The 14004-nt window shown below is 41.5% G+C and overlaps 3 protein-coding genes across 4 annotated transcripts; 2 read left to right on the forward strand and 1 right to left on the reverse strand.

Annotated features, from left to right (window-relative positions):
- Positions 1–1176: 1176 nt before the first annotated feature.
- On the forward strand, positions 1177–5324 carry ercc1 (excision repair cross-complementation group 1). Its single transcript, XM_040147726.1, has 9 exons — positions 1177–1356; positions 1599–2042; positions 2296–2399; positions 2594–2693; positions 3804–3880; positions 4282–4381; positions 4559–4630; positions 4889–4957; positions 5047–5324. The coding sequence occupies exons 1-9, from the start codon at positions 1297–1299 to the stop codon at positions 5107–5109; spliced, it is 1089 nt and encodes a 362-aa protein (XP_040003660.1). The 5' UTR covers positions 1177–1296; the 3' UTR covers positions 5110–5324.
- A 715-nt stretch (positions 5325–6039) lies between these two features.
- On the forward strand, positions 6040–11243 carry prmt2 (protein arginine methyltransferase 2). 2 transcript variants are annotated; one of them, XM_040147723.1, is made up of 9 exons: positions 6040–6310; positions 6416–6634; positions 7435–7596; positions 8369–8533; positions 8718–8893; positions 10053–10182; positions 10282–10418; positions 10734–10908; positions 11137–11243. In XM_040147723.1, exons 1-9 carry the CDS (start codon positions 6224–6226, stop codon positions 11167–11169), a joined length of 1284 nt encoding a protein of 427 aa, XP_040003657.1. In that variant the 5' UTR covers positions 6040–6223; the 3' UTR covers positions 11170–11243. The 2 variants fall into 2 exon arrangements, with proteins under 2 accessions (XP_040003657.1, XP_040003658.1); XM_040147724.1 differs by lacking the exon at positions 8369–8533.
- An 813-nt stretch (positions 11244–12056) lies between these two features.
- LOC120801146 (zinc finger protein 501-like) lies at positions 12057–13902 on the reverse strand. The gene is made up of 2 exons (XM_040147725.1): positions 13673–13902; positions 12057–13315 (listed from the first exon to the last, which is right to left on the reverse strand). Exon 2 carries the CDS (start codon positions 13276–13278, stop codon positions 12220–12222), a length of 1059 nt encoding a protein of 352 aa, XP_040003659.1. The 5' UTR covers positions 13279–13315; positions 13673–13902; the 3' UTR covers positions 12057–12219.
- Positions 13903–14004: the final 102 nt, after the last annotated feature.

Consider the following 14004-nt stretch of genomic DNA (forward strand, 5'->3'; position numbering starts at 1 on the left):
ACAGCAGTGGATGGAATGACATCCATCTCACGTGCACAGTTTACAACCTTGCCACATAATCTGACATGTGTGTCTCACTGATTCTAAACCAGGCAGCACTGACTTTTTTTGGTCTTTGCCTTAAGTGATCACAGTTGAAGAGTTTAAAAGTCACTAAAGTGGTATTAAAGATCATCTAGGGCTAATGTTAAAATAACTGTGCACATGTAAACAATATTCTGTGCTCTTAATATACTTGGCTTTAACGTCTGTTTTGGATATCTGATACATTGACAGTTCTTTAATATGAGACACGGACCATATAATGGTTCTCAGCATTATTTCCTGTAAACCCTAATAAGATTTCTGGGGGGACAAATTTACCCTGACTTCTGGAAGGTTGCGTGGATTGCAGATTTTCTCGTAATGTGTGACGCTTTTGACATAAAGCCAATCCTTTAAATCCAATTTAAATTGAACAATGTGATATAACTTGAAGTTTATTTAGTGTTAATTATAGAGTTGTGTATCTGCATGAAAAATGAAGTATGTTCAGACAGTATTTAGTGCTTTTATTTGAAAACAGATTAAATGGCTGCATGGGAATAAAGTAAATAATCAGAGGGATATACAGTATAATTTGTGCCAAATTTAAAGTCCTCCACCACTCAAAAATGTGTTTTACTTATTTTAACTGTATTTGGATGTTTGACCCTCACTGTGCAGAATGAAGTATATGCAGAGTTTGAAACTATAACAATGTTTTCGCATTCGTCTGGTGAAGGGGGAAACAGTTTCTCTGTGTTCACCTAAAATCTGAGTTTTACACATGTAACTATGAGCCTGATTTGAGAAAATTATGGTCCACGTCGCGACTTACACAAGTTTGACGTGGAAACTTAAAGTCTCCAGTGCACAAACACTGAGAATGGGCTATACTTTGAAGCAGGAGACATCTTGTGTCCAGCAGTATAAAAACATTTGCATATCCATAGCTTCTGGGTTTTTCTGTGAGGGAGAAGCTGTAGATGTAATTTTAAAAGTTTTTAACAAGGTATTTCTACTTTTTTTTGTAAAGACATATCAAACATACAGAGTATTTTATCCGTCTTAAAACATGCGTGGAGGCGATCTTAAAGTTTTCTTGTCGGTTAATATTGGTCCTGATTGCGCTTTTATTCTGAAGGATGTGCGCCGGAAGTGTTCCTGTTGTTGCTCTGTCTGCGAGTTGCTGTCAAAACGAGACGATAGTGAGCAGAAGTCCCACTAGTCAGTGTCCTGTGGTTACTCGAGAAGTATTTTTATTAGTTAAGAGACATGAAGAAGAGGTTTAACATCAACCTGGATGATTCTGCTTTCACCAAAGAAAGGACACCGGTCGGTAGTTTGCCAGAATTTAACGCTAACATCTTACGGCTAGGAATTAGCTGGCACAATAACAACACCTCTCCAGCTGCAAACTACAGTTTTCAAATTCTTTTTTTTTTTAAATAGCTTACCAACATAGCAACACAAAGTTTTGGTCAGGATATCTTGCTAAAAACGCGAGTGCTTGATTTACATGATTTCATTCATAATTCTCGACTATCTGACAAGCTTTTCATGTAATTGTATTCCAGCCAAAGCCGCAGTTTCTATCTTCATCCAGAGGAGGACAAATCACCTCAATCTCGTCTGCATCTTCAGCAAAGCCTGCTCCTGAGCCGGTGGACCAGCCCTTGTCCTATGCAGAATATGTCGTAAAGAGTAAAAGCAATGTGGCTGCTGCTCCTCAGAGAGTGGCTCCCCTCAAACTGCCCAGGACCGAGGAGGCTGGGGTTACCAGTCTGAAACAAACCGAGCCCGGTTCATTATCATCTGCCATAGGAGGGGGCGAAACAGTTCAGGACTGTGCTAAAGGGACTGAGGGTGGATCTGAAGGGATCCAGGAGAGTGAGGAGAGACAGGTGGCTGACACAGACCAAAAACTTGGTAATGGTAATTGTCAAAGGTCAGATGCAAGCCTCACCCTGGGTCCTAAACCGGTGGGGTCTGGGAGCAGCATTATTGTCAGTCCTCGACAGGTATGCCCCAGAAAGTATGTTTTTTTTCACTCAGGCAACAGCAGGTGTAGAGTTTACGAGAACTATTTATGGAACTATTTATTCTCCATACTTGCTTATTTCAATTCAGGTCCAGGTCATTCAGTTCTTAGCTACTTGCCATGGAGAGTCAGGCTCTTATGTCGTAACTAGAGAGAAATAAGTGTTTTCAGGTTTCTTAGTTGGTTTGCACAGTGATAGGTATCTCATCACATGTTTGTTTTTACTTATTCAGAGGGGAAATCCCATTCTGAAGTTTGTGAGGAGTGTTCCATGGGAGTTTGGGGATGTTGTACCAGACTATGTCTTGGGACAGACGACATGTGCTCTGTTCCTCAGGTGGGTTTTTGTGCCTTAAGAATAGTGTGTACATGTGTGTGAGATCAAGAACAGTTGTTTGCATGTGCACACAGAGGAGTGCGTTTTATTAATATTTGATCAGCAAAAGTGGCTATGCACTTTTTTTTTCATATGTTTTCTCTTTCTTGTGTGTTTTGTTTTGTTTTCATATTGGTTTTTGGCCTGGCTTTAAGTCTGAGGTATCACAACCTCAACCCAGACTATATCCACGACCGTTTGAAACAGCTTGGAAAGACATTCACGCTGCGAGTGTTACTGGTTCAAGTAGATGTGGTAAGTAAAAATGTTTTGTAACACCAATCTTGACATTGATGAGTCATATTAATTCGATCAAAATTTAAGAATGTGTTATGTTTTACAAACAGTAGAGTTTTAATTCCTTAAGGTAATATTCTGGTTGTTGGGATTCATTAAACTTTGATTTTTTCACTATTTGGGCAGATCAAGACATGTTTTAATTCATTGGTTGCTGCATATCTAAACTGTTAAAAGTCTGATATTTTATCAATTACAACAAATTGATAAATTAAAAAGCTCAAATTATAAAAATTGTCATTGAAATCTGTGTTCTTATTCCACTTATTTTCTGCATATGTTTTCTCATCTCCTGCTTTAACATTTACGGTGAAAAAGTCTGTAATTATGCTGGTGGTACACTTCAGACTCGATCTACAGCACTTGCAGTGCTGCAGTTAAGAAAACTTCATTTGACATAATTTTTGTTTTTTTGTTTTTTTTTCCTCCATGAATGAAGTGGTGCTGTTCAAAGCTCTTTGTTACATTGATTCTCTGTTTCTCCTTGTTCACTTTGGTTTCCTCTCAACAGTTTTCTTTTTGAAGGAGACATAAAAACCTTTGGACACATCCGGTCAGCTGTTAATTCAAATAGCAAAAACAAAAAACAAACAAAAAACACAAATACCTTTACATTTCTGTAGGCTACATTGTTAACTACTGTAGCTCTTTGTCTGATAGGTAATGTTTTTTCACTACAGCAAGTTTTGACAAGGATTGGGATGTTCAGTAATGTTATATTTTACTAAATGGAACAGCCTCTGCAAAACCAGGAAACATTGAAAGAGAGCTGTAATGTAAGCTACCCATTAGTTTGTCAAATATATCTTGCCTAAATTGAATCAGTTTCATTAATAGTGGTGTAATTGAAGTGTGACTTGCAGCTGGAGGCTATTACAGGTCTTTATGTAGGAAAATATAGAATTGACAGATATGTATACTGTATACGTACTGTATGAAAAAGATTTGGTTCAAAAACACTTTTTCAGGAAATCTCTTCTTTGCAACAAATCTAAAGCTCCAAGTTCCATTTATAAAGCTTTAAGAATTAATGTAGTTTTTCTCACTGACATTGGTTTTTCATCACAGAAGGATCCTCATCATGCATTGAAGGAGCTGGCTCGCATCTGCATCATGGCTGACTGCACTCTCATCTTGGCTTGGAGGTAAGACCTGCAACAGGTTGCCAAGAAGATACAGCAGTTTGTTAAAGGACACAGACATAAAGGAGAGTGTACTGGGAAACTGTTTTAAATACATTAACTTCCTGATTTAAAAATGATTCTGGACGATAAAATCAGACATTTCTATTTTTTGAATTTGTTGTGTGATGCATTTTTAGGTTTGTAATGGGTAGTTTAAGTCTTTCATACTGCAACAGTCATTCATGAAATATGGTGGTTTATTCTGGCCAGGATCAACAGATGGAAAAATACTACCTAGCATAACTCTAGCTCATTTTCTTTTTTTTCTGTTGGTAAGCTAGCATTGTGCTTCGCAAATAAACTATTAAAATAAATTGAATAAATGAAACATTCCTTATGTTTTCATTATGTTGATTTGACAGTCCAGAGGAGGCAGGGCGTTACCTGGAAACATATAAGTCATATGAAAAGAAACCAGCAGACCTACTGAAGGAGCAAGTTGAAAAAGACTATCTGTCAAAGGTGGGTGGATTCATCCTTTTCTATTTAAAGATTTTAATGTCTGTTGCTATTTTTTTTATTGTGACAGTCTTTCCAATTTCCAAAAACATGCGAGACATTTTAATCTGCCAAAGTCTTGCGGTGGTTTTTAGTCTTTGAACAATGCAACGCTGATTGGATTTTGATGTTTGTTTCAAGGTTACAGACTGCCTGACCACTGTTAAGTCTATAAACAAGACTGACGCCATTACCTTGCTGTCCACTTTCTCGGTGAGTACCACTGAACATAGAACAGTATTTTCGGTCGATTAGCTGCTCAGAACAGCAAAGACTCATCCTCTGATTGTTGTCATCCTATTATTGGTGTATATTCACGGAGCGATTTGATGGTGTACTCTGAGTTCATCATTTCATTGTACTTAGTTCATTTAGCGATGTTCTCAAAGGGAATGATCTGGTCAATACACTGAGAGGATGAATTCCGGGTTTGTTTGTTTTTTTTAATTTGTTTTTGTTTTTTAAATACAGTCTATAGAAGGAGTCATCAGTGCCTCTAAGGAAGACCTGGTTCTCTGTCCAGGCCTTGGACCACAAAAAGTAAGTTAAAACACATATGTAGGATACGAATGTACAGAGGGTAGTTGGAACTTTTGTTGAATTACTATGTTGACATTATGTGCTTGCAGGCGAGACGACTCTACGAGGTGCTGCACAAGCCCTTCCTCAAGTCAAAAACAAAAGACAGCTGAAACTTCTGACCAGCGATGTGTGACATGATTCTGAAAAGAACTTTATAAAGTTGGTCATCACGTTGAACAGGCACATGAGGACTGTACTGAATACTACAAACACTCTTTCTATGCCGAGTCAAAGACAGAAATGTGTAATGTGACTGCTTTCAGACTGAGAATATAATTTGTTTATTGTTGAATTAATTTTTTATGAAAATAAATATTTTATAATATTTTTTGCTGTATTATATTCCTTAATTCTTTCGAACTTCATTTATTTAATTTACCCAACACAAAACAACCAGAGACTGCTTGAAGATCTTTTCAATTAACAGAAACAAAGGATAATTTCAAAAGAATATTTTTAAAATACATGAAACTTGAACATTGAAACTGAGCTTTTTTTGATGAGTGAGAGAGAGGGTGGAGGGTGGTGGATATCATACCTTCGGCCAATCAATATGTTACAGATCTGGATTATTGGTCTACTGTATAAATACTCAAGTATACATCTGTATTTGAATGACAAATGACATACCAATCTGAATATAAAGAAGAGCAGTAAGATTACTCAAAAAGGGGTAATACTTAATTTTTTGGTGCAAATTTACTCTTAAATGTGCCAAATAATTTAGGATCCAAAAATTTAGGTGTTCCTCCGAGATTTCCTTCTCCACGTTCGGAAAGTCAACTTTACTTTGAGAGCTTTGAATAGAAATAAGAAGTAGGCTGTAATAATGAAGTTATCACTGCGAAAATAGTGGCAAAATGAAGAGACCTCATGTGCAGGACTTACCGAACTCCAAAGTGGATGAATAATATTAAACTTATGTGGGATGTAAAACATAAAAATAAAAACACATTCAATATACAAAATATAGCACAATTGCAATAAGTTTTTGACATGATCTCCAACCCGTACAGAAACTGCTTAAAATGTTTGTTCTTTCCGACAGCACGTGAAGGCACAGAAACTTAATCTGACGTCACATCAGGAAGTGTTTGCAGTGCCCAGGCCAGTCGAAGTGTTGTGCTGAGGTTTTTACCGCTCATTTCACATCCGAAGTTACACCGTGTTATGTCGTGAGTAGGTTCAACCTGGTCCTCAAAGGAAAGCAAACCGCCGTCGGACATGCAGGCAGAGAAGGAGGATGAGGACGATACAAGTCCTGAAGAGTGCGTTGCGCTGTCCAGTTTCACTGGAAGTGGCAGCGACCAGGTTGGGGACCCGCACAGACCTCCGGCAGGATAACAACTGCACTCTTTACACCAGAAAGGTTACACTCGGGTTAGTAACACTAGCTGTGTCGCCTTTGTCCCGCAGCTTAGTTTCAGCAGCGGGGACAAACTGCTTGTGCACGCCAAGACTTCGTCAGACTGGTGGTGGGCAGAGCTGCAGGGGGTCAGAGGTTATGTCCCTGCCAGCTACCTGCGCCCGGGTGCTGCTGCTGAGGAGGAGGAGGAGGAGGAGGAGGAGGAGGAGGACACCTCCCTGGAGGACCCATGGCAGGACGAAGAATACTTCGGCAGTTATGGGACGCTGGTTAGAAACTTTAAGGAACCCTCTTCCTCTGCATGTCTCAGTTGAGCTATCAACAAGTTGCACACACTAAATATTTTATTTTGATTTGCAGCCTCAGCGTAGTGACTGTCATCCTATACTGGAATAAAGTAAACATTTTGGCTGCAGGAGGGAAGGAAATTAAACTAAAAAAAAATTAAGTATGGTTCGGAAAATATTTGTCAGTTATTGTAGAGTATGTACAATTAATGAGTTGATGGGCAAAAACTATGAAGACCCAAACTGTGAAATATTACATATACAAGACATTATGAATTAGATAACCATTTGAATAAATGCAAGGAAAATACAGTGTATATTATAACCATGACAATCTATTTTTCCCCTACGTTTTATGTAGTTCTTTAAATAGGTTTTTATTTCTGATTGATTTCATCACACTTTTTTCCCAATGACCATTATTTTATAATGCCACTCTCCACCACAGTCTTTCTCTGTCATTCAAGGCAAACCCGGTACAGACATAGTTACGTGATTGTTGTTGGCTTTGGTCTGAATGAGGAGACACCAAATCGCAGTTTGAAACCATTTTTTGATTATTTCCAAATTTCAAGGTGATATATTTAGCCTGTATTTATTTGTAAGGTTATTCATTTCATAATGTCATCTTTATTCAATATATGACGGATTGGGTCTCTATAAAAGAACCTGCAAAACTGCCGATATGGTCAATAAGGACGAAAATATGTGTCGCATGTTGAACTGTCCTCAACAAATTATACCGCTTATCATATTTTATTTCATTTTGTCAAACGATGCAGAGACTTCACTTGGAGATGTTGTCAGACAAGAGTCGCACCGAGGCGTACCGGCAGGTTATTCTCAGCAACAGTGCTTCTCTGAAGAATAAGGTGGTGATGGACCTCGGCTGTGGTACTGGCATCATCAGCCTGTTCTGCGCTCAGCTTGCACAACCCTCAGTGGTAATGTCAACAGTGTGGCTGCTTGGGAGGTTACTCAAACACTCAGACTCTTAGACACACACACACACACACACAGGTCGTTGGTTAGGTAGGACACAGTGTATAGGCAGGTCAGAGAGTCACCTGTTGGCTTAAGTTAATTTTTTGAATAAAAAACATGTCCCTGGGCACAAACATGTAAAAGGCCCCCCATCCAATCAATCATGGAAGCAAGAGCTACAGATTCAAAGAGACATGTTTTAGGTTGTTTTAAGTCTCTTTTTCGTTGTTGTTTTGTGTGTTTGTGGCAGCTTTTATGTCCTTTTCAGGTTATTTTGCATCCTTTTGTAGTCATTTTGAGTCCCTTTGAAAGTCGTTTGATAGACTATCCAAAAAGAAATGTTAACAATCACTTCAAACCCGGGGCTTCCTGACCCCTTGAGCCCCTGCGACTCTGCCCAGTTGACCCATTCAGTAAATTAACACCCAAATATCATGAAAATATGCATATGTCAATCAGTTTATGCCAAAAATTAATAGGTAGTATTCTAAGCTTCCAAGTATTCCAAAATGACAACATAATTTTGAGATATGATAGAAAGGAAATCCAGAGAAAATTGGTAAGAGGAACAGAATCTCCGCATAATATACCAAATTACTCAGTTTACTCATAGGTGTAAAGCTTATTGAACATTACTGAACCTATACTCCCATCTGCTGGACAACCGATTGTTGCTACATGGTATAAACAGCATGGTGTTCACAGTGTTTAAGTTAACCTGTGGTATTGTAGGTGTATGCCGTGGAGGCCAGCTCCATGGCAGAGTACACCAGACAGCTGGTGAAGCAGAACGACTGTGAGGAGGTGGTTACGGTGCTCCAGGGGCGAGCTGAGGAGATTGAGTTGCCTGAGCAGGTGGACGTCCTGGTGTCCGAGTGGATGGGTAATTGCCTGCTGGTAATCAGGCCACTGCCGATACTTTTACTACCACTAATAAGTCACTGTGTGAAGGTTTTTGTATCGTGGATGTTTTACGTCAGTATCATTAGTTTTATCTGATCCCATTTCTGCTCTTCCACTCTCAGCTGTGTGGAGGCTTGAATATACTGCACTGTGTCTTTGTCCCTTCCATCTGGTGTAGTTTGAGTTCATGGTGGAGTCAGTCCTGCTGGCCCGGGACCGCTGGCTGAGGGAAGGCGGCGTGATGTGGCCCTCATCTGCGGCTCTCACCCTGGTGCCATGTCAGGCCAACAGCTATTACGCAGAGAAAATGGCCTTCTGGGAACGGCCTTATGGCCTGGACTTCACTCCTCTTCAGTACGAGCCATTAGTCACCTGTTTTAAGCGAACATTTTCCTGTCTCACTCATATTTTTTTTGCATCTACCCTGATTTTGTAACTGACTAAGTCAGAGTTTGAACATCATTTGCAGCCTTAATTTTAAAGATCTACAGTTCAAGCCAGAAGTATGGCAACCACAATTAACCTGAAGTACAATAAAAGTCACTGTGAACAACACATTTCTAAGTTTATATCAGTCTCAAAAGTACTTCATTTTATGAGAATAAACTTTGCATGTAATGACTCTTCATGCCATAATACTTTACTGTATGCGAAACATATGGTGATCTGTTGACTCATTAATGCAAATATTTTTTTTCCACACAATGTACATGGCTCCAAAATCAAACCCACCCCTTTAATTTTTAAATATACACCAATCATTATGCACATAATAATTGTGATTTCAAAATAGATCCAGTGTGACTGATCTACCCACACCTAAGGCAGCAACTGCCTGGCGTCTATGTATTTCTGTAAGTCAATAGTAATAATAATAATTGACCTTTGATGCTAATTTTTTTTATTTTTTTTAAACTTGGAAGTAGTAAATTGGCAAGATAATCTTATCTCAGTGTTGTACTGCTGATGTTTTCTGGAGTTTTCAGCCGCATCTCATGGCCTTCACTATAGGTGGATACAACTTGCTTAGAAGTTGTTGGCATTAACAAAAGAGAAAAGACCAGAAAGTTGCAATTTTTAATTTCTGCTGAATCAGACAAAAACACTGGAATTGTGACGTACAGTATATGACAATATATACATACCTAGCACGAGGAAACCACCCTAGTGAAGAGGAACAGTGGTCATAAGACACTGGCGAAGATAGTGATATTTGCTAGGACACTTCAAATTATAGCCTCGGTGATTAACATTGACTTAAATCAGCTCTGTCTAAACTCATGCAGGTTCGCAGTCCATGCTGCTCACCAATACTTCTAATCCAGTACAGACTACATTACATATGTTCACATTTACTTTGGCATAAACTCAAGAAACCCATAACTGTTTAAGATCTGTTCTACTGCTCTTTTTTTCTTATGTGTGCTAAAATTCTATTTGTCCTTTTCCCCATTGGGTCGTGTTAGATATGGTCTGTGGCAGCATGGCGCTGAATGACATTTCGTCTCTGCAGGCCGTTGGCACAGCAGGAGTTCTTCACCAAACCCAAGTTCAGCCACCTCATTGAGCCCAGTGACTGCCTCACCGCTCCCTGTGATGTCATCCACCTGGACATGTACACTCTGCAGGTTGAAGACCTGGAGGTACTGTGTGTGTGTGTGTGTGTGTTTCATTATTAGAAACTCCTCCAACCCCGTACAAGCTGGATTTTGCAACTAAAGGAATGTGGTTTTGTTTCTCAGGAAATCAAGGGTCAGTTTCATTTTTGTGTGGAAAAGTCTGGTGTATTCCATGGATTCACTGCCTGGTTCACTGTTCATTTTGAGAGCCTGGAGACGGGAGGCGCAACAGTGGAGCTACACACCGGACCTAACTCTGAGTATAAAACATAAAACACAAAAACTTTCTCCAACACCTATTCACTCTGTTCTGCGGTTATAACATGGAGACGAATGGTTTATTCACTAACGGCAGTGCTCATGAGCCCTTACTGCAGGTTTAACAGCCAACACACATAATTCAAATATTATCAAAATTAGTTAGTGGTAAACATACTAATACTTTGGACTTTATAACCACTGTCTGAATACATCTCTGTGTGTCACAGGCTGCAAACACAATTGTAATACTCAGTAAGTAACTAAGTCAAAAACTGTAATGCACGATCATATGAAGTAGACTCTTTTCTCCTCAGGCCGACACACTGGAAGCAGACTCTGTTCATGCTTGACAGGCCGGTCCGTGTGTATGCAGGAGACTCGATCAGTGGAACCATTGTCCTGCGCAGGAACCCCGTGTGGAGACGCCACATGACCGTTACGCTGCACTGGAACGTGAACAGCAGCACAGAGGAAACAGACAGCTGCCAGGCAAACTAAAAAATCTTCACTTTATTCACCACATTTGAGTGATGCATTGACTATTGTCCATAAATTGGTTGTAGATTGTTTTATTATCTTTTCTAGCATTTTGTTTACATTTTTCCATGCAGTGTGACTTAGTTAAATACATTAGCCTCCCAAGAGTCCTAACTTTATCTTTGGTGTCCTTTGAGTTTTTCTCTTGTGTTTTTTGTCCCCCCCCGTCTGTTTCCATAGGATGGAGCAAAGAGTTTCCCAATGTGGAGGTGACAAACTCATACCGTGTCCATCAGCGGCAGAGATCCACAGAAAACTAGTCTAATACATCCTCTGTTACGTTTAGGGTCAGCAAGGTATCAGCTGTGAGCTGCTAGTGACCTGTAATGAAGTGTGACTTTCATACTACAATGAGCGTGACGGGTCAAAGGAGCCTCATCTGGCAGGACATGTAGTTGTACTGTGGTACGCCTGATAACTATAGGCCCGGGTGATTCAACACACCACGATTAATGTAATACGAGCAGGTTAGCAGAGAAGAACTTGCGTGCTTAGTATGAACTGTGGAGCATCGCTGTATTTTCAGCTTAAATGCATATCGGGCTAAGTGGGAAAATAGGTTTTATAGAAGACTGCTGTGTTGAGACTGCTTGACAACTGACACACACAAAAAAAGGGTTTTTTTTTACAGATATTTGTGGTCTCAGATGCAACAAAAAAAAACGTTTAAGTCTTCCACACTATGTTTTTATGTTATTTTTACTCTACGTGCATATTGTTCCACAATAGACATTTAGTTTGCATTGTTTGTCATTTTTAAGTGCTATACATGCCAATAGGCTTTCATGGATTTAAGAAAAACTGATTAGCCACAAATGAGATTGGTTAGAGATATAGTTTTTATCTCACTTAAAAGATTAGAGTGAGCGATGTGTGCCACTGAAATGTTACTGTTACAAATGTTAGCCTTTTGAGTTAAAATATGCATTAAAAACAACAAAACTGTAGTATTTACAAAGATAATTCTTCACAATAAAATTAATTATTCTAAATAAAATTACTGTACAATTAGTAAACTCATGTTGATTTAAATCAAATAGTGTTTTGGGAGTTATTGAGCTACAAATTTGGTCTCTGTCCCTTTGTCTGATCATCTGGAAATGTCACTTTTCATCTGTTTCAGGTGGGGTTTTTTTGTTTTCTTTTTGTTATGACGACTTGAAACTACCGTCCTGCATGTGTTATCATGTGCTGTGGCAGAACTGCTGCGACACAGTTCTTACTTAAAGACCATGTTCGTGTGAGTGGATGCACCCCTCTGGGTCATTGCTCCGTTTTACTCTTTGCTTTTGACCTGGAGCGTGTGTTGACCTCGGAGGATAAAGCCTGAGCAGGGGAGGGCTCAGGAGAAGTGGGCCCGGAGAGGGGGACAAACAGGGGCGGTTTAACAACTTTGACTTTAACTTCCTTGCTTTTATCCTTCTTCTGCCTCAAGTGTTTGTCGCAGTGGTTCACAAACGTGTCCAGCTTGACGAAGGTCTTGTTGCACACTCGGCAGTGGTAGGGTCGCTGGCCCTTCTTGAGGCGTATGTGCAGCCGGATGTATGACGATCGAACGAAGGTGCGGCAGCAGACGCCGCACTTCAGATCCTCCGGGCTGCCATGAGTTTTCTGGGGCTGGGCTGGTGCCGGCGCGGACGCTGCTTTGGCCTGCCCAGAGGACTCCTCCGCCTTGTGCGAGAGCAGGAGCGACAGAGAGCGAAAACCCTCGCCGCACTGCTCGCACTTGTAGGGCCGCTCCCCTGTGTGCAGACGAACGTGCGCCAGGAGCCCGGCCTTCTGGGTGAACGACTTGTCGCAGTAGGTGCACTTGAAGGGCTTCTCGCCCGTGTGGAGCCGGCGGTGGGTCTTCAGATGCGAGGCACGGCCGAAGGTCTTTCCACACTCCGGGCATTTAAATGGCCTGTCCCCGCTGTGGATTATCTTGTGCGCCATCAGGTGGGAGGACTGATGGAAGTACTTGCCGCAGGTGCTGCACCTGAACTTCCTCTCCTTGTTGTGCGAGGCGAGGTGAAGGGTCAGGTGGGCGGAGGAGATGAAGGTTTTGTTGCACAGGCTGCAGCTGTGGGGCTCCAGGCGGATGCGACGGTGTGGCCGCCGACCGTTAGCGAGGCCGCTGCCCGCCCGGCAGGATGGACATTTGGATGGATCGTCTGCTTTGAGCACACGCTGCTGCGTAGGAGGGGATGAAGTGCTGGCTGGGTCGGGGTCGGGGTCGGGGTCAGGCTGTGGTAGGCTGAAACTGCACCCACAGTCTGAGCAGTGCCCAGTCTGTTGGCCTTTGTCACTGGTCTTGTCCAGCATGGCGCTATCTACAACCATAGTGGCTGAGGAGGGGTTTTCATTCTCACAGGGACACCTGAAAGTGATAAACACACATCGTTTACAGTGGTGCGGCCGACGCGGGACCCGCGCTGTACGAACGCGTGTCCGTGTCCACCTCTGCTCATTAGCCGATCAGCGCTATTACTATGAAAATAAAGGGCAAGTCACGGAACAAGCAGTTGACAAACAGCGCACGGTAGTACTGTACCAAAAGCGATCTGAATACGTTGGCTCCCGAACTGACCAAACAGAAAGACCACAATCGACATGCTAGTGCAGCCATCGGCTGTATTGTAGGCCCCGCTTCGCCCTAAACAATGAGGTTATTCGAGGATGCGAGTAATAGCAGATAAATCAGTAGTTTATTCATTTATTTATTTCTTTTACATACCGCCGTCATTCTCCTGAAGAAACCGTGCACGTACGGAAAGCCATTATCTTGCGGGCGCAGTTAAAGGTCGCTATAACGGAGCCAGGAAACCACCGGGGTATCGCCGGATCGCGTTTCGTGTCCCGCGTCTTTTCCTGCAAGAAGGTGCCCGGATTTCATGCTCAAGAAGTGAGCTGCAGCCTCATCTAGCGAGTGGCGGAGTAAACGTCGGACGCGCGTCAAGGGGAGGGGGTGTGGGGGGGTGCAGAGAGCCGATGAGCCGAATAACCGGCCCGGTGCAACACGCGAGGCAGGGGCCGCTTCGGCCGTCACACGTGAAACCAGCGCGGGCA

Source organism: Xiphias gladius, chromosome 16, assembly GCF_016859285.1.
Source record: "Xiphias gladius isolate SHS-SW01 ecotype Sanya breed wild chromosome 16, ASM1685928v1, whole genome shotgun sequence".
Classification (NCBI taxonomy): domain Eukaryota; kingdom Metazoa; phylum Chordata; class Actinopteri; order Istiophoriformes; family Xiphiidae; genus Xiphias; species Xiphias gladius.

What these genes read in the sequence shown, in the direction of transcription:
- ercc1 (XM_040147726.1), top strand. Translation starts at nt 1,297, where the DNA reads ATGAAGAAGAGGTTTAACATCAACCTGGATGATTCTGCTTTCACCAAA. An exon ending in CCTTGCTGTCCACTTTCTCG is followed by an intron (nt 4,631 to 4,888) that starts GTGAGTACCACT and finishes TTTTAAATACAG; the next exon opens with TCTATAGAAGGAGTCATCAG. An exon ending in CAGGCCTTGGACCACAAAAA is followed by an intron (nt 4,958 to 5,046) that starts GTAAGTTAAAAC and finishes ATGTGCTTGCAG; the next exon opens with GCGAGACGACTCTACGAGGT.
- LOC120801146 (XM_040147725.1), bottom strand. Translation starts at nt 13,278, where the DNA reads ATGGTTGTAGATAGCGCCATGCTGGACAAGACCAGTGACAAAGGCCAA.
- prmt2 (XM_040147723.1), top strand. Translation starts at nt 6,224, where the DNA reads ATGCAGGCAGAGAAGGAGGATGAGGACGATACAAGTCCTGAAGAGTGC. An exon ending in GGATGGGTAATTGCCTGCTG is followed by an intron (nt 8,534 to 8,717) that starts GTAATCAGGCCA and finishes CATCTGGTGTAG; the next exon opens with TTTGAGTTCATGGTGGAGTC. An exon ending in CACACCGGACCTAACTCTGA is followed by an intron (nt 10,419 to 10,733) that starts GTATAAAACATA and finishes TTTTCTCCTCAG; the next exon opens with GCCGACACACTGGAAGCAGA.